The 23,859-nt window shown below is 49.4% G+C and overlaps 1 protein-coding gene across 1 annotated transcript in view; it reads left to right on the top strand.

Annotated features, from left to right (window-relative positions):
• GCK (glucokinase) overlaps positions 1-23,859 on the top strand; it is a 42,665-nt gene that overhangs the window by 15,726 nt on the left and 3,080 nt on the right. The window contains exons 2-7 of the mRNA XM_031679813.2: positions 17,142-17,304; positions 17,889-18,043; positions 19,630-19,749; positions 21,579-21,674; positions 21,833-21,932; positions 23,532-23,715. Coding sequence (XP_031535673.2) covers positions 17,142-17,304; positions 17,889-18,043; positions 19,630-19,749; positions 21,579-21,674; positions 21,833-21,932; positions 23,532-23,715 — 818 coding nt within the window. The remainder of the gene's footprint in view (positions 1-17,141; positions 17,305-17,888; positions 18,044-19,629; positions 19,750-21,578; positions 21,675-21,832; positions 21,933-23,531; positions 23,716-23,859) is intronic.

Genomic DNA, 23,859 nt, shown 5'->3' with positions numbered 1-23,859 from the left:
TAGCCCCGAGGTGGCTCCCAGCCCAATGTGGTGACACTCTGACACTGGGCTCTGGGTCCAATCTTCTGATCGTCTTGACCTCCCCATCATGGCTGCAAGATGCAGCCATAGCACAAGCGGTACCAACAGACCAGTGATGCTCCAAGTGCAAGAGGGATGGAGCTTCTGCCACATCTTCCCCAGGTGCCTCCCTTCTGCCATCTCCAGAAGGGGGTGGGGAATTAGACCAGGCATTTCCATCCCCCTGTGCTGGGTGTGTTGCCCCCTGATCCCCAAACAAAATGCAGACCCCATGAGCAAGAAAGAAGGGGAACTGGCTATGGGTGGCAAGAAACAGTGTTTGCCCCACCCTTCACACCCTTTCCCCACCACTGAGCATGCATGCATGCCCGGGCACAGCCCAGGAGTAGGCCCACCTACCTGGCCAGTGCCAAGTCTCATGCATGACACTGGGCTGGCGAGACCAGATCTGGTTACAGGGATTCCCCCAGGCTGCGCTGGCGTCTGGATTTGGAGCAGTTGCTGAGCAGTGAGAGCCCGCGCTAGGCCAGGGGGTCCTGGTACCAGGGCTCAGGATGGATGAAGTCCTGCTCTCCGGGGCGCTACATCTTAGGGGACAAAGACAAGTAGAATGCGGGATGGCTTCTGATGGTGACGCTCTCCAAGTGACATCTGACTGCTCTCCGAAGAAGAGGAAGCCAGGCACAGACAGATGATGACATGCTGAGTGACCCTGCTTTCATGGCACTTACTCCGCGATGTGTGGACATGGACGGCTCTGGCTTTGGTAAAGCTGAACTGGGAGGAACCTGAGGTCTGGGGCACTAAACAAGGCAGGGAGCCCTGGCTCCTGGAAATAAAAGAAAATCTCATTGTATGGCGGGCTTTCTCATGTATAGAGCTGCAGCTCTGTGAGAGAGGGCATCTCACCCCTGTTTTATAGGCGCAGTTTTGCAAAAATGGATTGTCCTTGTCCCCTAAGATGCAGTGCCCCAGGGAGCAGGAATTCATCTATCTTAAGCCTTGGTACCAGGATGCCCTGGCCTAGCGTGGGCTCTCACTACTCAGCAAAAAGAAAAAAAAAAGCATTTTGCAGGAATGAATCATGTGTCTAAGGTCAGGTAGATGGCAAGGTATCACCAGCTCCCATCTTCTGCTCAAGTGCCATCAGGGAGCTGGAACAGTGACTTCCAGGGTCCTGGGTCCTCCAGGGGAGAGATCCACTACAGAGGCAGGCTTGAGGAAGACAGCGGATCTCTGCGGGGGCCCCCCTGTATCTTTCTACCCCTAATTCGGACCCCTGACTCATTTCAACATCATCTGCTACTCGTCTTTTTTAAATGAGAATATAAAATGCAGGCAAGAAAATTCACCTTTTGAAGTCTACAGTCTGATAGGTTTTATCAAATATATATAGTTATAAAACTGCCATCGCCATCAAGGTGCAGGATCTTTCCATCACCCAGCAAATTCCCTTAGTCTCGCCTCTTGGTGTCAATCACCTCTTCCACTCCCCGACCCTGGAAACCACTGGTCTATTTTCTGTCCCTTTGGTTTTGCCTTTTGGATATAAATGGGATCACTGAGAATACAGTCTATCGTGTCTGTCTTCTTTGACTTAGCATAATGCCGTGCACGTATCAGCAGTAGGTCACTCTTTCTTACCTCTCCACTGCTGAGTGGTGTTCCACTGCAGGGATGTGCTCCGGTCTTTTTGTCCATTTACTCATTCACCAGCTAATAGACATTTGGCAGGGGGCAGGAGGAGGGTTTCCAGGTTTGGCTGCAATGAATAAAGCTGCTATGAACACTCAAGTACAGGTTTTTGTGTAGACTCAGCTTTAGAAGAAATGGCCAAACTGTTTTCCAAAGTGGGCTGTGCCATGCTGCATTCCCATGAGCAATGTTTGAGGACTCTGGTTGCTATATATCCTCCCCAACACTTGGTTTTGTCCATCTTTTAACTTTAAGTCATTCTGGTGAATATATGATGGCATGTTGTTGTGGTTTTAATTTGCATGTCACTGGTTGGCTAATGATGTACATATTTCATCTTCTTATTGGGCATTCTTTGGTGAGGTATTAAAAATTGGGTTATTATCTTCTTATTGAGTTGTAAGAACTCTTTATATATTCTGGATACAAGGCATTTTATCAGATATGGTTTTGCCAAGAGGTGAGAGTAACTCTACAAGGATCCCATCAGTAACCTGGAAACATGTTTCTACGAACTGGGTTCACAGCCCTCTGCTCCCACAGCCTACCCTCAGGCAACAGCCCCCACCCATCAGCTTACCCGTGATGTTAGCCCAGCTTGTCTGCACCTTCCTCCAGCTCCTCCAGAGGCAGGGTATCTCCGTGACTAAGAGTTACTGGAGACAGAATGCCTGAGTTTAAAATTCATATTTGCAGGGTGATGGGGTGAGTAACTTACCTTTCTGTCGCTCAGTGACTGCACCTGGCACAGTGAATACACAGTTGCTATTATTATTATTGTTGTTATTATTATTTGGGGGAGGTAATTAGGTTTATTAATTGATTGATTTTTTTATTTTGGGGGAAGGTAATTAGGTTTATTTATTTATTTATTTCGTGGAGGTACCGGGGATTGAACCCAGGACCTCGTGCATGCTAAGCACATGCTGTACCACTGAGCTATACCCTCCCCCTGATTATTATTTTTTCAATGGAGGTACCAGGGATTGAACCCAGGACTTCATGCATACTAAGCACTGCACTCTACCACTGAGCTATACCCTCCCCCAATGGTTGTTGTTGTTGTTGTTGTTATTATTATTATTATTATTATTATTATTTTCCCAGCCCCATCCATCCCACCACTGTTGCTCCTTTGCCCCTGCCCCTCTGCTGTCATAAATGATACAGCCTCACTGTCTGCAGGACTCAGCTGAACACTCAGCTCCAACTTTGGATCCCACATATATGATCTCTGTCTGCCACACAAGTCTTGTCTACTTATCATCTCATTAAATAAGCATGAATTAAGGCTTGTTATGGTCCAGGACTTGCCCTGGACATTTCCACAGCCATATTCTTTTAAAAACTAGCAAGATCTGATTTTTTTTTCTTTGACTTTTTTTTCATTTCTTTTTTTCTTCTTTGTTCAATTACTGATGTGTAGTCAGTTTACAATGTTGTGTCAATTTCTGGTGTACAACATAATTGTTCAGTCATACATACACATACATATATTTGTTTTCATATTCTTTTTCATTATAGGTTACAAAATATTGAATATAGTTCCCGTGCTATGCAGTATAAACTTGTTATTTATCTATTTTATATACAGTAGTTAGCATCTGCAAATCTCAAACTCCCGAATTTATCCCTTCCCACCCACTTCCCTCCCGCTAACCATAAGTTTGTTTTCTATGTCTGTGAGTCTATTTCTATTTTGTAAATAAGTTCATTTGTCTTTTTTTAGATTCCACATATGAGTGATATCATATGGTATTTTTCTTTTCTTTCTGGCTTATTTCACTTAGAATGACAGTCTCTAGGTCCATCCATGTTGCTGCAAATGGCATTATTTTATTCTTTTTCATGGTTGAGTAGTATTCCATTGTATATGTATACCACTACTTCTTTATCCAACAAGATCTGATATTCTTGTTAGGAGAAAGTTTTTGAAGTCTATTAACATTTCTTCTACTTTTATCCCTCTGGTCAGGTTTTTCTTGTTTTCCTGAGTCAACTTCGATAATTCATATTCTTTGGAAAATCACCTATTTTCTCTAGATTTAAAAAATGTATTGACGCAAGTCTTAGACAAAACTTTCATAAAACATTTCAAGTGTCTCTTTATCTGTGATTATGTCCCTTTCTTATCCCTGGAGTTATTCATTGGTGTCTTCTCTTATCCTTGATTAGAGTATCAGCTGTTTGCTACTTCATTGGTCTCTTTTTTTTAAAGATCTGGGTTTGGGATTTGTTAATTAATATGTTTAATTTTTTTTGTTTGCATGTTTCCTGTACAATTTTTTTCTGCTTTTATCATTATTGATTCTTTTATTCTTAGGTTTATTTTATCTCCTGTGTGTTGGGTTTTTTTTTTTAAAAAAACACCTTGAGAAGAATACTTTGCTCACTGATTTTCCATTTTTTTTTGTAAGTGTATATAAAGGTGTAAATGTTCCTTGAGTATTGCTTGCTTGTTATCCATCTTTTTAATATTCAGTACGTGGATGGTTGTTCATTTATAAAGGGTCTGTACTCCAACTCAGATTCCCTTTATAGCCCACATGCCACTTACAGCAGTCTAATTTCCTGGGCATGCCCTCTGTGCGAGTTAGTTCAAGCCGTTACAAATATCTGTTTCTCCAAGCATCTCTGACTTTGTCCTCTGGCCCTTCTATCTGGAATGTCTCCTGGCCACTTCTCACCCGTGCATCAGAGGCTGCAGGAAAGAGTCTTGAGAAACCCTGTGCTTCAGAAAACCCCCATCAGTCTTCCATTTCCCCCAAAGACTCTTCCGCTCTGCCAGTATTAGTTTGTATTAGTTATTTGCTTGTCCCTTCTGCTAGATTGTAAGCTTCTTGCAAACTAAAAGCTAGTTATTTTGTAACCTCAGACTGAGACCTAGCAAATGTTCCATAAGTGAGTGATTTAATCTCCTCTCCAACTTCTATTTTTGGTCATTGATGCTATGATTCTGAGTGATAATTAGGATAGGCTTAATTGCTGTCATTAACACAAAACAGGAAGTAAGTCTACAGAGCAGAATTGTATTTCTCACTCATGTGGTAGATAGTCAGTGCAGGTGGGAGCTGGCTGGGAGGATTTACTCTCCATCTATGAATCCCACCATCTTATGCTTCATGGCTCCACTGCTTCCAAAAGCCCCCTCCTCACCTACGTGGAAGCCCACAGAAAAGTGAGAAAGAATCTGGAAGAAACACTCTGTGCTTGAAAGCCTGGACCTGGAAATGGTGGGCATCATTGCTGCTCAGATTCCATGGTACATCTCACAGCAAGGGAGGCTGAGCGTATACAGACCAGGCGGCCGGCACCTGACACCTGGCGTGGTTATCACAGTGGACAAAGAGGACATGGATTTTGGCCCACAGCTGGCAATCTCTGCCACAGTCCACGCCTCTGGCCACCACATGTCCGTGCACATCTTTCTTCTTACACATAGACTGTATGGTCACCCCTCCGCAAAGGTGATGAGCCAAGATCTCACACGGTCCCTGTATCCAAGAGGAGATGTCAGCATCTCCACCAGGTGCAAGTAATCCTCAGTGTGATCCCATGGTCTGGAAACAAAAGTTGAGTCCCCTTACCCATCCGTCTTCACTCCTGGACCAGGGGAGCATGGGCAGGGTGTCTATAGCCCAAATTCCCACTGGGAAATGGGAAGAATGGAAAACAAAGAAGTGGCATCCATGGCGATGATGAAATCTCGCCAGGCAGGCACTGCGAGACCTCGCCCTGGTGAGGACAAGTTCCTCCGCAGGACTTGGGTTCTGCCCTCAGTGGGGAGACACTGCAGCTCCAGGCCCCACCCTTTGGGAGAGTCTCTTTTGACCACCACTCTCTGTGATGGAATATCTTTTCACAACCTATTTCTTTCTGATAAAGTTTGGGGGTGCCCGAGGGTTATTTTGTGGCTTGAACAATCAAAAGCTTTTTCAGGTCAAGCTCATGGGGTTTTTGGCAATACGATTCCTCAAAAGCTTAGTAAGCATTTCATCTATTTGCTCATAGGTAAGTAGTGACAGTAGCTCCAGCAGGAGCTCTCCTAGACATGGTATACATCAACTAACTTACTTTCTTTCTTTCTTTCTTTCTTTCTTTCTTTCTTTCTTTCTTTCTTTCTTTCTTTCTTTCTTTCTTTCTTTCTTTCTTATTTCTTTCTTTCTTTCTTTCTTTCTCTCTCTCTTTCTTTCTTTCTCTCTCTTTCTTTCTCTCTCTCTTTCTTTCTTTTTTTCTTTCTTTCTCTCTCTCTTTCTTTCTTCCTTCCTTCCTTCCTTCCTTTCTTTCTTTCTCTCTTTCTTTCTTTCTTTCTTTCTTTCTTTCTTTCTTTCTTTCTTTCTTTCTTTTTCTTTCTTTCTTTCTTTCTTTCTTTCTTTCTTTCTTTCTTTCTTTCTTTCTTTCTGTCTGTCTTTCTTTCTGTCTCTCTCTCTCTCTCTCTTTCTTTCTTCCTTCCTTCCTTTCTTTCTCTTTCTTTCTTTCTTTCTTTCTTTCTTTCTTTCTTTGTTTCTTTCTTTCTCTCTTTCTCTCTTTCTCTCTCTCTCTCTTTCTCTTTCTTCCTAGCTCCTATTCCCCTCTGAAACAACAGGTCCCAGTGAGAAGACTCCACCATTAAATAAATCTTTGCCACAGGGCTGAGTCCCTTTGTTTACTGTGAGGATTGAACAGGAGAAGTCCAACACTTCTTCAGGCTTATCCCCAATCTGGGAGGAATCCAAAGTAGTTGACTTCTCTAATCCTGTTCACAGGCCATATCACATTCATATAGTGTCTAGGCACCTGCTGGTAAATATCATAGGAAGAATGAATGAATGTGTAAGTGTGATTGAGTGGTGATTCCATTGAGGGAGATTAAAAAAAAACTTGCTTTTGCTATAAAAATAGACCAACTTGTTAGTCATTTTTTGTTTCTTTTCTTATTATGGTAAAACATGTAAAACATGAGATTTGCCATTTTAACCACTTTTTAAGTGTACAGTTCAGTGGAATTAATTACATCCATAATATTGTTGCAAATTTCATCACTTTTTCCAAAACTTTTTCATCATCCTAGTCAGAAAAATCATTAATTCCCCATTCCTCCCCACCATTCCTGGTAGCCACTATTCTAATTTCTGTCTCCATGAATTTGCCTGTTTTTCTATTTTATATGAGCAGAATCATACAATATTTGTCCTTTTGTGTCTGGTTTATTTCACTTAGCATAGTGTTTTCAGGGTCCATCTATGTTGTAGTATGCCATAACTTCATTCCTTTTCATGGCTGAATAATATTCCACTGTATATAATACATTTTTTTTTTCATCCATTCATCTGTTAATGGAAAGTTAGATTGTTTCTAACTTTTGGCTATGGTGATTAATGCTGCTATGAACTGGACACAATGTGAATGTGATACGGCCTGTAAATAGGATTAGAGAAGTCAACTACTTCTGGATTCCACCCACATTGGATGTAAGCCTAAAGAAGGTTTGGAGAAAGCCTATCTGTTCATACATTGATTTTATAATTTCCTTTAGTTCTCTATCCATGTTTTTTTTTAACTCATTGAGTATATTTAATTTAATATCTTTGGTAATTCTGATGTTGATTTAATGTCTTTGACTAGTAATTCCAATGTTCAGGCTGTCTCAGAGATACTTTCTATTGAATTCTTTTTTTTCCCTATGAATGAGCTATATTTTCCTGTTTCTTTGTATACTGTATAATTTTTTGTTGAATACTATATTGTGATAACTCTTGAAGTCAGATTCTCCCCCTCTGTAAAGACTGGTTTTGTTGCTTGTTGAGGACTGTATTGTCCATTTGTATAGTTACTTTTTCAAACTTTTTTTGTGCAAAATCTGTATTTCTTATTGTGTATGATCCATGAAGTTTCCGTTCTGATGTCTCTGCAGTCAGCCTGTGACCTGACAGAGAATTCCTTAAGTGTCTGGATCTGAAAAACAAAAATGCAAAGGAAATTTTAAACTAGCATGTATGTCTCTTTAAATCTACTAAATGCCACCAGGGAGGCTGCTGCAGCATGAGGAGGCTGAAATGAAGGCAAGCTCTGTGCTGAGCCCTCAGAGGACCAACAGATCAACTGAAATGCACAGCCCAAGGTCCTGACTGCCCCAGGAACATGGGTGCTGTCTCCATGCCCATGGTTGGGGGTGGGGGTGGCAGCTGGTTTGTGCCGACTGCTCACTCACAGGCCATCAGCAAGCTCCCCTGGTTGCTATACGTGTCCCATCAGGTTTATTTTGATCATTTTTTCTCCTAGTGTAACGGGTGTTTTGGTGGAGGGAGGTGGAGTTTCCTACGCCATCATTTTCTGTGACGTCATCCCCTAGTCATTCTCTTTACAGACAATAAGTTTCATTGATTTAGTGCAGAAGTGGCATCAAAGAGGCTGTGCCACCTCTCTGTGTCCTCAGAATGCTCTGAGATAATCGGCAGGTGTGGAGGTGGGAATTTGGCTTTACACCTGCTGTAGATCTTATAGCTTTGTGTTCTAAAAGGGGCTAAAGCATCCTTTGGTGGTGCTATGAATCACTGAACAGCTTGTATCGCTAAAAGTCTTTTCTGCATTATCCCATCGAATCCTCTCAATGGCCTTGTGAGGTAGGTAAATTGTCATCTTTACTTTACTAAGGAAGCTGAGGTCCAGAAAGTTAAGGAATTTATTCAAGTCCTACAGCCAGTGAATGGCAGTCTTCAGACTCAGGCTGTTGACCTCATGCTCTGTGTTACCCTAGAGTTATCCTGCCTCCCTTGGATGAGTCCTGGATGATCCTCCAGCCTGCCTCCCCCTCCCCAGCCAATGTGTAGGATACTCCACGTTCCTCATCCACACTCTGCCCCTATCACTCCCATCACCCCAATCTTTAGCCTCACCCCTGACTCCTGGCCCCAGATTTCCAGCCCCGCCTGCTGTCGGAGGCAAACCTTGGGCAGTGCAGACCTTGGCTGCTCCTGCCACTCCCACCCCCACCAGCTGAAGCCGAGTTTTCTGAACATCTCCAGCACGGAAGCAGCTCCAACGGCTAATTTCCTGAGCCCCACCTAGCAGGTGCTCAGCCCTGAAGGAGCCCCCTTATCTGGTCAAGAAGACTAAACTGTCAGCACACCTGGAGTCAGGCTGATCTGGGGGTAAATCTTGGCTAAGTCACTTACGGCTTGGAAGCCCCTGGACCCCCGTGGGCTTCAGTTTCCCCACGTTGAAAGTGACCCCTTCAAGCTTGCAGGCCAGTTGTAAAGCATTTAGCACAGCAGCCAGCACGTGGGAGCCACTGGGCACTCACTAGCTGTCATTTTCGGGACCCCAGCCCACTATGTGGTCTCTTGGCTCATGCCCCTCTTGCCTCTGTCCCTGATAAGGCCACATTGCCTGACACCGTCTCACCACCAGGCCCCTGGCCTGCCCTTACACAAGGGCACAGCCAGTCTGCAGTCAAACCTGCTGTAAGCAAACACTTACAACACCATGCTGACCTCCGGGCCCTGCTGCAGCAGCTCAGGGAGTGCCCACGCAGTTGCCCAGCTGGCGCTGAGGGCTGCCGGCCACTGGGGGCGGGGCTGGCATGCTGGGCTCTCTGGCTCCCAGTCCCACTTTCTCCCTGACCAGGATATGGGGTCTGGTCATTTGACCCATTTAAGTATGAGTCTCCATCCTTCAGAGCCTGGACCTCAGAGCCTCTGTGCAAAAAAAGCAGATAAGGCCAACATTTTTATTTTTCAACTTGAGTTTTAAATACTGCTCCATTAATACACATTCATTGCAGAAAAACATAGGAAATATAGATAAGCAAAGAGGAAAATAAAATCATCCATATTTTTACCATCAAGATGACTACCATTACCATTTTGCTGTGTTTACTCCCATGAGTATATTATACATAATATATGTGTATGAGAAAAGTGGATTGTACTGTATTTTATAACTGTTCTTCCTCTGTATTAGACATCTCTCGCTATGTAAAAAAATTACCTCAAAGCTTAGTAGCCTGAAACAGCAAATCTTTATTATCTCACACCGTTTCTGTGGGTCAGGTATCCAGGAGTGGCTCAGCTTGGGGGGGGGGTCTGGCTCTGTCTGGCTGCAAGTCTGGGGCTGTTGGCTGGGGCTGCATCTGAAGGCTCGACTGGGGCTACTGCATCTGCTCCCAAGGTGGCTTGCTCACCTGCCTGGCAAATCGGAACTGCCCATCGGCAGGGGAGCCTCAGTTTTTTGCAGTGGACCTCCCCTTAGAACCTGAGTGTCCTCATGGCCACTAGCTCGTGGGTGCTGGCTTCCCCAGAGCGAAGAATCCAATAGAGAGAAAATAGAAGCCTCAATGTCTTTGATGGCAAGCCTCAAAAGTCAGACTCCATCATTTCTGCACTAACCCATTAGTTACATAGGCCAGACCTATTCAGCATGGGTGGGGCTCATGGGAGGTCCTCTTGGAGGGTAACCATCACATTCTCTTTAAACAGGATGTCAAGAGCATCTTTCCATACCGAAAAAGGCAGATCAATCTTTCATTTTAAATGACTACATATAGATGGAGAATAATTTATTTAACCAACTTCCTAGAGCTGAATGTGTGGATTATGTCCCATTTTTTGATCCTAGAAAGAGTAACCTGAAATATCCATCACTGGACTTGTCAGATTATTTCCTAGAGATAAAGAGAAAATTAAACCATGTCAGTCCGCTCCTTGAGCAGCCAAGGGATGAGGCTACCAAATGGGACAGAGGTTCCTCTGATCCTGCTCTCTCAAACACCCCACATCTCTCTCTTTCCATTAAATGGGGAGCCCGCTACCTGCTGGAACAACCTAGCTCATTGTTGAGCATCTCTGTTTTTTTTTTTTTTTTGAGAAAGTCGAAGCAGAAACCACATGCATCCATCCTCCTCAGGACAGACCTTGAGATATTGAAGACTCTTAGTGTGTCCTGGGCATCCCTCAGGAGCCATTGTCTCTGAGGCCCTTGCTCTCCTGGCCCCTTTTTTCTGGACAAGCTGGTCCCTTGCTACACTGATCCTTAACTCCAGCCCAGTGCTCACCCTCTGGTGTTACCCCTTTACCAAAAGAGGCAGAAGCAGCGAGACTCAGCTCCTGCGGTGGGCGCACTGGAGGGCTGGCATGAGGCAGGAGAGTCTGGCTCTGGAGGATTAACTAGTGCGGGGAAGTGGGGGTGTTGGACTCCTTCCTGCCCCGACAAGTGCTGGGAAATGCAAGGAGGTGGCCCCAGGAAAGGGCTCTCGGGATGGATGCTTGCTGGTCAAAGTGCAAGCTGGAGAGGGCACTGGAAGTCTAGCAGACCAGAAGGGGGCCCACCTGATCTCTGCCTGGTCCGCTCCCACTTCCCAGAGGACAGAGCTGGAGGATTCTGCTCCTCTTCTCAGGTGCTATGTGCTTGGGCCAGGAGAAGGGCAGCTGCTTCTGGTCTTGGCTGCTCCAAGGGGGCCCCCTTTTCCAAACCTGGGGATGAGCCCTGTCCCTTACCCCACCCTTTCGTGCAAACAGTGGCTCAGTGTCAAGGACAGTGACGGGTCACATGCAGGACCAGTGAAGCCCTTTCTGTTCTATTTTGGGAAAGATCATGTCGATCATGTCAAGGGCTTCTCAGGGATGACCACACTGGCCATTGGCAGGAAAGCCTGGCATTCCGTCAAGCCGCCGTTCCCTGACCCTGCCCACTTGGAAGCACCTGATAATTTTAGCAGGGCTTGGCAGGTGCCGGCATCTCCAGGCAGGGAGCTGGGGCGAGGAGGGAGGGAGGCCCCCAAAGTGAGCTCTGGCCTGGACTTTGCAAGCCCCAAACCCAAGAATGACCTTCCCCACCTTCTAAGGCAGGTTTTAACAATTTACAGTTGAAGATCCCTGATGAAAACAAGCATTTTTTAACTTGGGGGGCCAGCCTCAGATCCTCTGAGGACAGCCTGGATCATTTCACAGAGCACGAGGGCCTTTCCAAGGCTGTGCCCTGTGAGGACAGCCTTAGGGTAGACTGACAGGCCCTGGACCCCTGGGGTGGGGGCAGTCATCCAGGTGGTACCCCACCTCCACTCCTTCCTGGGCCCCTCCCCTTCTCTACATCCTGTCCCCTCATTTCCCCCACCCTCTCCTACCTCTGCCCCAGGCCTGGTCCTGGCTCTCATTGACCCAAATGAGATCTATACATGACCTCCACTCTCTACCTCCCACCAATCCTGCGGCTTAATTTTCAGTGGGGCTGTGAGATCACAGGAGAAGAGGGAGGTTTAGGCATCTTGGCCTTACATCTCCGCACCCTGGTGTCCCGAGGGGTCTGCCTTGTTCGGTGCCTGAGGCCAGGCCTTCCTGCCACCAGCCTACCTCTCCCCGCCCAAGTGCAACACAGGCCCCAGGTGAAAATCAGCCAGGAATCTCCCAAGACCAAGCCAAGACTCTATCCTGCACAGGGCCACCCCCTCAGTGGCCCCTATCCGTCGGCTGCCTCCTCAACGTGCTCTCCTGACCCTGGGTAGCATGGCGACTGTCCACCCTGGCCTGTCCAGGGCAAGTGGTCCCCAGGGCCACGGCTGGGGCCGGTTCTTCCTGTGCATGCAGGACAATTATTTTGGCAGAGTAGAGGCTAGGGTGGGCTGGACCCCTTGGAAGGAGGCACTCAGGTTAAGAGACAGCTGGCCTCTCCTGACACCCACTGTCCAGCCTCTCCAGGATGGTCTCCAGGGACAACGTCTTCTGGGGAACTTGCTCCCGGGTCTGACAGGGCCAGACTGTCCCCTGAGCTCTGGCCTCATATATCCAATGGCTACCTGGCACCCATCTCCCCTTGGCTAACAGACATGCCGGCATGCTGAGACCAGGCTGATTTCCCCACTCAACCCACCCCATCTCAGGGTGTGGAACCACTCCTCCTAGTGTTCAGCCATCAGTATCTGGACAGTCCTTAAGGCCACCAGCCTGGACAAGGCCATCACCTGTACAGGTTGAAAACAAAGCTGAGGTGGCCAAGTTGGTTGGGCAGGAATGACCGGGGCTGGATCTGCAGGGCTCAGCTCCGGACACCTGCCCCTTTATGCCACACTCAGGGGGACTCCACTCCCAGGGCTCAGGAAGGAAGGCAGGACACCCAGTGATGCCTCCATCTGTGAGATGAGGAGGCTTAGGGGTGGGCCTGAAGGTGCTTCCCACCCCAGCACAGCACTGGGAGGGCCCCAGAGAGCCAGGGAGTGGGGCCCGTGGGCAAACGCTGGAGGGCACTTCTCTGTGCCCTGGAGGGCTGTGTCAGCCCTGCCGTGTGTCCAGCTGCAGCCTGGCCCCTGTGCTCCCAGGCCGTTAGGTGGCTGTGTACACAGAGTGGGTGACCCTGAGCCAGTTGCCCCCATCCTCCTGGGGAAGAGGATCCACCAGCTGTCAGCCCCAGATCTACCTCGAGAATCCCAGGACAGCCAAGATGGGAGTCCCTGAGAGCCAGAGGGCACTGGGCAGTCCGGCTCTCCTCCTGCAAACCAGGGTCCTGGGGGGCCGTGGCACTGTCAGATGGTGGCAGTGGCCCTGCCTGGAGTGTGGGAGAGTTGGTCGGGCAGGAGACACCCCCCCCCCCGTTTAGGCATCGCCCTGAGCCCTGATGATGTGTCCTGTGACCTCCTGGCGAGCAGAAAAGGCTGCAGCTGTCGGGGCAGGAATGGGAGGATGGGCTCTGTGCTTTGTTTGTTCTCCTGTGACCTGGGGGACAGGTGGCTTCTTGGGGGTCCTCTGGCAACATCCTGCATTTCCTAGGCTGTTTGGCAAGACCTTTAAGCCAGCTTCCACAGACACCCAGCATGAGACTTTTGCAGCCAGGATCTGGGTTCAGGGAAGGGCTGGGCAGCCCGGTAGGGGTGGGGAGGGAAAGCAGGTTCAGAGCTGGCACCTGGGTGCAAAGCCAGCTCTGAGCCTTCTGGCTCTGTAGCTTTGAAAAGTGCACCCCTGTGCTCAGTTTCTTCTTTGTAGGAAATGGAGATAATAAAAGTCTGTGTCCAAGGGGCATTAAGTTTAAGGGAGAACCAGGGATGCCCCCGAGCAGGGCCTGGCATGAAGTGCCTGCCCCTGGGGACATTCCCAGGGGTCAGCGAGGCTGGCTTCTGCCCTTAGGACTTGAACTCCACCCACACCTGCCCAGACACACAGCCTTGGGGACTGAGGGGACCCTGCAGCTCAGAATGCCCCTCCTCGGTGTTGCAGGCTGACTAAGTGTGGCATCTGGAGGCCGAGATGCACCCGAGGAAGGGGCTTACAACCATTGCTAAAGACACTCTCCAAGGGCAGATAGGAAGTCTGCTGGTGGCCCCCTGGAGTGTCAGGCTGCAGCCATGGAACCTTCTAGCATCCTTCCCAACCTGTGCCCACATGGGGCTGGACGAAGAGGGTGAAGCCATTAAATTACAGCTCCTCATGAGTCCAGGCCAACGGCCACTGGATGGGCCTCCATGACTGAGGAAGAGGGGATGGAGCCCAGCGGGGCCTGCGGACTGGACCTTTGCATGGTCAGCATCTGTTTTGTTAAGAGCCTGTGAAGAGGTGAGGGTATAGCTCAGTGGTAGAGTGTGTGTTTAGCATGCACAAGATCCTGGGTTCGATCCCCTGTACCTCCATTTAAAAAATAAAGAAATAAAAACCTAGTTACTTCCTCCGACAAAAAAAGTTTTCTGAAATCTGTTAAATAAAAGGCAGGAGACTTTCGGTGGGGAGGGTATATCTCAGTAGTACAGCGCTTGCTCGGCATACAAGAGGTCCTGGGTTCAATCCCCAGCACCTTCAATAAAATAAATTAAATTAATGAATAGTAAATAAATAAATAAACCCAATTATTCCTCCCCACCCCAAAAAAGGGATCGTCTCAGTTTCTTTAAAAAAATTAAAAAAAAAAAAAAAGCTCATTGTGTCTTACAGTTCTGTTTTGGGAGAGATGCCAGGCAGCTTCTTGGGGACGTCAGACTGCAGCCCTCATGTGCATGGCTGTGGGTGCTGGCCCTGGGCAGTGTGCTGGCTGCACGGGCCTGCACGAGTGACTTCTATAAGCCTTTGCTCATCTCGAAGATGGGCAATTGCTGGCACCGCCCCTTAGTGCCCTGCGACGAGGATGTGAGGCAACTTGTACGGGTGCGAGCAGCTCAGGGCCTGGCACATTGGAAGGACTCAGCAAATGCTACTGGAGCCGTTCGTTCCTGAGCCATTTTATGTTAGAAAGTGTCAGAAAGATAGAGGAGGCAAGGCTGTAGGCGTGGTCCTCTGAGGACAGCCTGGATCATTTCACAGAGCATGTTTGTCAGTCCCATCCATCCTTTGTGACTTTCCCTGGGTTTAAATTTTCAGTATGGAGTCTTGGTAAGAGAAGGGGTTCCTCAATAAAGATCTGTATCCATTAGGAATGCTTTGGGCTGCAGGAAATTCAAAACCTAACTGTAGCCTTACTTGGTTAGTATTTGCTCCCAAAACCAGCACAGAGAGGTGGATGGGTCCAGGGTTGGCTCAGCACATCAGTGATGTCTTCAGGGCTGGACCCACGCTGTCTCTACTCTGCCATCAGTAGTGTGCTAACAGCTTATCACACCTTATATGGCTGTGTTCACAAAGTTTGAGGGGACTGACCTTCCCAGAAGGTGCCCCCTCCTGCTAAAATCAGGCTTCCCTTCACCTGTCACTGGCCAGAACTGCGCCACATGCCGAGCTCTAAACCAGATTACCAACCAAAGGGGATAGGATGGCTGTCCCCTGGGCCTGGGGAGGAGCTGCCTTCCTTTAATGTGATACCCCCCAACCCACCCCGCAATAAACCGTGGGCTCTAAAAACCGAGGAAGAAGGAGCAAGTAGCTGTGTTGCCTCCCGCTTGGAATTCAGAGCATCTCCACCCCCGAGCTTACATGGAAGACTGCCAGCAAGAGAGAGTGAGATTTTGGGAAGAGTGGACCCACGGCTTTTATCTGGGTATTTTTCCCTTCTTTTTTGGTCCAAATAGCTGGTGAATCAAAATGGCCTTTTCTCCATGGAGACGTGGTATTGTGCAAAGGTCAGGGCTGGGTCCCCACTTCCTGGAGATGTCATGCCACCATGGAGGGGTGAGCGGGTGGCCACTCCTCCAGAAGGTGCGGGAGGAGATCCCCACCCAGGCCATCCGTACCCACGAGAATGGTGGTATTGAAACGGAGCTTTGTGCCACCGGCCTCTCTCCTTCACTGCATAGGGACCTGTCCTCTCTCTGATGGGCTCAGCGCCTTCCAGGCTGTGGACCGCCATGCCTTAGTCAAACAGACACCTCTGACTAACTGGTTTCACCTCGAACTAGTGTGTCTTGACTATCACTTACGAACATTTGTGACACAGGCCCACTGACTCCCTTAGCATAAATTCCTAGATATAGTGTTGTTGGTGGATGCGACCGTGTTCTAGGTTCTGGTCCCGTCCCAGAAAGAATTCAGAGACAAGATGTAGTGGCTAAAAAAGTAAAGTGAGGGTTTATTAAGGGATGGATAGGACACTTGCAAGGGGAGAGCGGGCAGGCTCAGGTGAGCGGCTGCCCTGTGTTTCTTTGGCAAGTTGGTTACATAGGATATAAAAATGAATGGACAGAATATTCACTGGGGAGGGGCTGGGGTCGTATTCCCTGATTATCACCCCAACTCCACCTTCCTGAAGGGAGGAGGGATTTTTGTCCTTATTTGGTCTGGATCGGAAGTGTCACAGCGTTGGTGCCTGATGGGTGGTACTTCTAATCTGCAAGGCTAATTTTATTGAAATGAGGGCATAATGAGCAAAAGGTTACATTCAGACACTGGAAATTCCTGCCTTTTCTCATCTTTCTTTGTTGGGGTCTCCAGGCCACTCATCACCCCAAAAGGTGTGACCCCTTATCAGCCCAAAGGTTCCTGCTTTCCTTTCTCTGCCCAGGGACCCTTGGTGCTTCCATGATGTGTGGTTTCCTGCATTTGGCCTGTGCCCCTCTTTTCTGCCCAGTTCCTGCCATTTGGTCTGTGTCCCCCTTTCTCTGCTCATATCTAGCTGTCTGCCTGCTCTAACAGTAGAATGACCAGATCTTTCAGACAGTAATGCCAGCTGCACGTCACCCTCCAGACAGGCTCTTCTGGCCCGTGTCTCACCCAGTCCCCTGGTTAGTGCCTTCCGCCTCGCTCAGCAGGGATCTGAGGTTCAAAGGGAGGTGCTACAGCTGTGCTCTGACCCTCACCTATCGACACACCCCAGGCCAAGTTTGTTTAAAAGCTGGTGTTGGAAACTGCTCTCCTAATTTTTCAACTAGTTTTAACTGTGGTGGTTTGAAATGACGGGTCGTCCTGGACCCAGGATCGGGGGCAAAAGGAAACCCTTGGGGGGTGTGTGTGTGTGTGTGAAACATCCACTCTGCGGTTTCCCCCTCCCCCGCGGTGCACAGCCCCTCCCCCACCCAGCGGCTCCCCCTCCCCCTCCCTGTGCAGGCGGAACACATCCTGGCGGAGTTCCAGCTGCAGGAGGAGGACTTGAAGAAGGTGATGAGGCGGATGCAGAAGGAGATGGACCGAGGCCTGCGGCTGGAGACCCATGAGGAGGCCAGTGTGAAGATGCTGCCCACCTACGTGCGCTCCACCCCGGAAGGCTCAGGTACCGCGGTGGGATCCCCACCCAGGGAACCAGCATGGGAACCAGCAGCTCCTCATCCAGCGGTCATGTCCCCAAACCCCAGCAGGGAGAAGTGCCCCAGGCCGTTCCTAATGGCTTTGACTGTCCCCAGCAGCCTCGAGACAAGTCCCCAGTATGCTGGGCCCCGGACACTGGCCCGTTCTCACCCTCCACTCCGCTGGCCCAGCCCTCAGGCCTTCAGACCCACCCTGGCTTCAGACAAACAGCCTTGTAAAAAAATCTCACAATGAGAAAATGATTCCTCATGGTCATTTGAGAGATCCCCTCACCCAGTCCTGAGTCTGGGCCATTTCACTAGGTCTTCATCTGAGCCCTGGGCTGGGGGAGATTTCAGTCCAAGGCAAAGGATCTCTGCTGACTACCCCAGTTCACCTTTGACCCTTTCCACAGTTTACTCTGGGTTCCCCCAGCAGTTCAGCATCAGCAGCCGCTCATCCAGCTCTTCCGGTCCCCCCCACCATGCCTTCCCCTCCTCTTCTGCCTGGTCTTGGGGGTCCCTCTGGGCAGTGCCCATGAGACTGGTGTGCTTCTCCCTGTGGCTGCAGAAGTCGGGGACTTCCTCTCCCTGGACCTGGGCGGCACCAACTTCCGGGTGATGCTGGTGAAGGTGGGGGAAGGCGAGGAGGGACAGTGGAGTGTGAAAACCAAACACCAGATGTACTCCATCCCCGAGGATGCCATGACGGGCACCGCTGAGATGGTGAGTAGCTCAGGCAACCAGGACCAGAGGGGCCAGGGAGGCCAGGGGCTGGGGTCAAGACTGTCACTGAACCAAACCTGGGTCCACTCACCCCTATGCGCTAAAGCCAATCTACTGACTCTGGGTTGTGGTGAAGGAAGGTACAGCGTTTATTGCAGGGCGCCAAGCAAGGAGTCCAGGCAGCTAGTCCTTAAAAGGCCCGAACTCCCTGAAGGCTTACAGGGAAAGGATTTTAAAGACAAGATGAGGGAGGCGGGTTGAAGGATGTGTGATCAGCTCATGAATATTCTTCTCATTGGTTGGTGGTCATCAGGAGTCAACATCATCTACCTTCTGGTTCCAACTCGGCTTGGAATGTTATCTATAGCCCTTGAGGAGGAACTAAACGTCCCTGACTTTGTTTAATGGCTAAACAATTAGTATTTTGTCTTGCTTATCTCTTTTCTTTCTTTCTGCATTGTCTTACTTCTTTGATTAAATGTACTCTTTGGAACTTGGGGAAGCCTAGAAGACTAAAGTTTTTCTACAGACAAGAGGCAGGCTGAGGACATGGTAGTAGGGGAGTGGAGGGTGTCTGTTCTGGGAAGGCCCCATAGGGTCCTGCTTGGGTTACAAGACCACCCAGGATCTCAGAGCTTGGCTAGTCCCAGCAGGAAGGCCCACCTGTCCTCAGGGGGTCCTGCTGCAGGAGGAGGAGGCAGTTGAGAGGCCTAGGGGGTCGGCCACCAGGCATGGTCCCAGCAGGTCATGCCCAGGCCAGTTTCTCAGAAGGATCAGAAACTTGGCAGGGAAGCTGAGAGAACACACTGGGTTCTGCCACCTTCCCACGTGTCACCCCTCACTCTCCATCAGAATGGATACCAGATGGCATGATATCACAGCATCTGCCCAGGCAGCGAGGCACCCTGACCATGGGGAGGACTCAGGAAAGAGCACAGAAGTAGAATGAGCCCTAGGGGGAAGGCGGGCAGAGCCAGAGCCTGGGGGAGCAGGGTTTCAAGGTAGGAGGCTCATTGCAGCCAGGTCCTCACTCATGAATCAAGGCAGCAGGGGTGACCATGAGTGCCTCACTTGGCCCCAGAACCATCAGGGAGTGAGTCAATCGGCAGGGCACTCAGTAATGCCCAGTTCTGTGGACATGTCCATATGAGTGGGGTGGCAGCTGGTCCTTGCTGGGCCATGGTGTGGCAGCCAGGACACTTGGAGGCAGCAAAGAACATTCTGGGTGCTGGAGACAGAAATTGGAGTTATAGTCAGGGATGTGCCTCTGTCCAAAGCCTGAGGCCGGATGCCACTGGGTCCAGCTGGGAGGGCCAGCCTGACAGAGCACAGCTGGGCTGTGGACCAACCCCATCCTGGTATTGCCCTGTCCCGAGGGCTGCTGTCAGCAGGACTCAGGCATTAGGGGAGGCTCAGGGTCTGAGTCCTGACAAGCAGTGGTGATTAGGTGAGGGGAACTGAGGTCAGGCCCAGAAGCTGTGCTTTTACGGGGCTGAGGAGTACCTTGAGTATGAGACCTCGGGGGAGGAGTGCTGTAGCTGGCCCACCCTCTGCAGCTGACGGCCAGCTCGGTGTGCATCTTCCAGCTCTTTGACTACATCTCTGAGTGCATCTCCGACTTCCTGGACAAGCATCAGATGAAGCACAAGAAGCTGCCCTTGGGCTTCACCTTCTCCTTTCCCGTGAGGCACGAAGACATCGACAAGGTAGGGCCAGGTGGAGGGGCAGGAGGGAGAGGAGGGGGATGGATGGATGGACATGCATCCCAGAGAAAGGCCCCCCTTGAACTCTGCCCTGCGCTGCCTTCAAACTCAGCTCCTCATGCTGGGGAAGAGCCTTGGGTTCAAACTGTGGTTCTGTCACTTACCTTCCGTTAGACTTCGGGAAATAATCATAATAGTAGCTGACTCTTACTATTGGCCTTAAGCCTCCCCGCAACCTTACGAGGCATGCATATCATCACCCCCATTCCAGATTAGGAACCTGAAGTGTAGCAACTTGTCCTCGGTGGGAAGTGGCAGTGCTGGGGCTGGTGGGGGGGTGCCGGGCTCCAGCACACCTGCATGTCATCACTACGTGGTACAACCTGTGGCCAAGGCAGAACTGTGTAGGGGCTTAGGCTTCACCCCGCTTTTGAGCTGCAAGTTAGCTTGCCACGGTTACACACACACGTAAATTATACGTATATACACAGACAAATGATAGGCGCACACATATCCATGTGTAACTTACACATCTGTATGCACATAAATTACACTTGTGAATCACACACATGTAAATTATACATGCACACACGTACACCTATGTAAATTATACATATGTATACACATGTGAATTATACATACATATAACCACACAAATTGTACATGCACATTTTTTCTTTTTTTAATCTTTTTTAAAATTGAAGTACAGTCAGTTACAATGTGTCAATTTCTAGTGTACAGCATAACGTCCCAGTCATGCATATACATACATATATTCATTTCCATATTCTTTTTTTATTAAAGGTTGTTATAAGATATTGAATATAGTTCCCTGTGCTATACAGAAGAAATCTTTTAAAATCTATTTTTATATATAGTGGTTAACATTTACATGCATATTTTTATACATACATAAATTACACATGCATATATACACACAAGTTACACTGTTTTATTCTTAGATGCTCACAGTGGCTTGGCTTGTACATGGAAGAACTCAATACATATGTGCTTAATATTGGTATCGGGGGCTTTTTTTCTAAACAGTAAGCTAATAAGCACATCCAAGTCTTAGATTTTTTCACAACAGCAGCTTTTCTTCACTAATCATTTGGAGTCACATATTCGTATATATCTACACATGTCAATTATACATATAGACGCATGTACATTATACATATCAGTATACATGCATATATACATACATACTATACATGTATATTTACAAATGTCAATTTTACATGCATGCATATATGCACATGTCAGTTATACCTGCATATATATAAACGTTCACAGGTCAATGATACATGCACACCCACACACGCTGATTATCCATGCATGTGTAAATTATATATACGTTCACACATATATAAATAACATCAACAATTATACATAATTCATGAGATCTCTGGGTCAGAGAGAAAGCCAGTTCAGGACTCCCGGCAGAAGCAGCAGCGGGAGTAACATCTCCCCTTGGTTTTCCAAGCTCCAGTCCCTCCAGTGCACTGAGTGCCAGATGGAACCTTCACACACAGAGGGTGCAAATGGGAGAGGAGCCCCAGTTTTATACAGGCTGCTCCCTGCAGACTCATCCTCACTCTGGATGATGACTCTGGGCTTAACCATACAAACACTCTTAAATTGGCTGGGACCCAGCCCTGCAGAAATAGGGGATGTTGGTAGAGAATTGGCTCCAACACTTCTCAAAGTTATGTGACTGCTTTGAGCCTTAGTAGGCTCAGCTGCAAAGTGGGCGCATGTCCCTGTGATCTGAGTTAGCTCCTGTCCTGTCCCGGCATTCAGCAGCCACTGAGGCCCTCCTCTTCTCCTAGGGCATCCTTCTCAACTGGACCAAGGGCTTCAAGGCCTCTGGAGCAGAAGGGAACAACATCGTGGGGCTCCTGCGGGATGCCATCAAACGGAGAGGGGTGAGTGGTACCTGCCATCGCGACCTCCCTGGGTTCCCTTCCACCTCCCTGTAGGCTAAAATGCCAGGGAAGGGGTCTCTGCCTCCTGTGCCTGGCTGGACCAGACCAGAGCAGGCTGAGCTGAGAATCATCACCACTGCCTCTCTGCCCCTTGGCAGGACTTTGAGATGGACGTGGTGGCGATGGTGAACGACACTGTGGCCACAATGATCTCCTGCTACTATGAAGACCGCCGGTGTGAGGTTGGCATGATTGTGGGTAAGGACCTGTGCCCTGCCCTATCCAGGGGCCTCGGCCACCACAAAAGACAGGGCCGAGGCTTCCCTGTCTACAGCAGGCTGCCCAGGAGCTCTGCGCCAGGCACGGATCCCAGAGGTGCTGGAGCCTGGGGCGGCCTTGGGGAGCAGCAGGGGTGTCCTGAACGCAGGTGCTATTTATCAGTAGGAAACATTTCAACACTTGCGAGTCATTGCATCAGATGGTTCAGCAGCTGCACATCCACCTGGCCCATCAGGATTTAATGAAATCACCTTATCTGGTAAATTGACCAACCTGGACAGATCTGTCCAAGCGGAAGAGGAAAAACCAGAGTGGCGTCATCCCTTCCTGGACAGTCTTACTACACCCCAGGGCAGCCATCTGCCTCACCCGAAGCGAAGGCAGGTGCCAGGAAAGGAGGCAGCGCTGGCCCCAGTGGGCCTGTCACACTCACCGCGGGCTTTTCCCAGAAGTTCCCCAGACCTTACAATGAGTGTTTACAGAGGAGTGTTTACTGGACGTCCAGGCGTGTGGGTATTTCCCTGGACTTTCTGGGCGCTAGTTACCCAGAAAGTCAGTGTTAAAGTTTTTTTGCTTTGATGGCCCCTTCAGAACCAGCCCTGAGGGGTTCTGAGCCCTGACGGGTCCCCCACTCTCTCCCCTAGAGCTGCCTGGGGCGGTTCCCCAAGACACCTCCACCTGAGCCACTTGTCGCGGAGCAGAGATGCAAGAGTGGTGTGTGGTCACATCTGTCTTGAAACACTCGCAGTGCTTAAAAACATGTGTATGATCATTACCAAGAGCTAAATATGGACCACATCAAAGTCTGGGTTTCTGTGTTTTTTTTTCCCACAAAAACTTGGAATCCCCGATTCCAGGCAGCTCCCTGGCCAGCAGGGGAGCTGCTGTCGCCGATGGCTCGAGGGGTGTGCAGTCACCTTCAGATTGATGCCCTGCTATCAGACTTTTGAAACTCTTAATTTATGAACAAAGGACCCCATGTTTTCACTTTGCATGGCACCCTGCAAATTACAAGTTCCAGAGCCAGTCCCACCTGAAATCAGTTGCCCATGTGCTGCTCCCAAGTGCCCGTACTGTGCTCTACTCACCTCTGGGTGCCCCCTGAAAGCAAAGCCTGGGATAGAGAAGCTCAAACACGTGCTTGGAAAATGCCCAAGAACAGGTGGTGTGTAGGCAAGATAAAATCATAACATCCCCACCCATCTCCAATTGGCAAAGCACTCTGACACATGTTCTTTCCCTCACTCCTCCCAAGGACGCAGGTAATAGGAGGAGGAGGCGTTACCAACCCCTGTTGGGGAAGAGGAACAGCCCAGAGAGGTGGGCTTATCTACCTGAAGTCACACAGCAAACCCAGGTCACCTAGCCCCGCAGAGAGCCAGTTTTCCTTTGCTCCAAGAGGTGCAGGGAGACCCTTCACACGGTGATGGGGGTGGAGGGCTCAAGGAAGCCAGAGCCACACGGGCTTCCTGCAGAGGGGACGCAGCCAGGAAAGGGGACATCTCAGGAAGCACAGCTCTTGCCCTGCCCCGCCCCAGGAGCCCCTGGTGGGGCCTGACGCTGCCTCCTCCCCGGCAGGCACGGGCTGCAACGCCTGCTACATGGAGGAGATGCAGAACGTGGAGCTGGTGGAAGGGGACGAGGGCCGCATGTGTGTCAACACCGAGTGGGGCGCCTTCGGGGACTCGGGCGAGCTGGACGAGTTCCTGCTGGAGTACGACCGCGTGGTGGACGAGAACTCCCTGAACCCCGGCCAGCAGCTGTAAGGGCCGCCCCTCCCCCGGCCCCGCTCCCGCGGCAGATGGGCCGGCCCGCAGATAATGGGCTTGTTTTTAAACAGCTCTGGGGAAAAGCAAACTGACAATCCCTTCGTAAGCTGGCTCGTCTCTTCCTCCAGCTCACAAGC

This window comes from Vicugna pacos, chromosome 7 (genome assembly GCF_048564905.1).
Source record: "Vicugna pacos chromosome 7, VicPac4, whole genome shotgun sequence".
Classification (NCBI taxonomy): Eukaryota; Metazoa; Chordata; class Mammalia; order Artiodactyla; family Camelidae; genus Vicugna; species Vicugna pacos.
The sequence above is the reverse complement of the archived record's forward strand: the minus strand, read 5'-3'. Positions and strand labels throughout refer to the sequence as shown.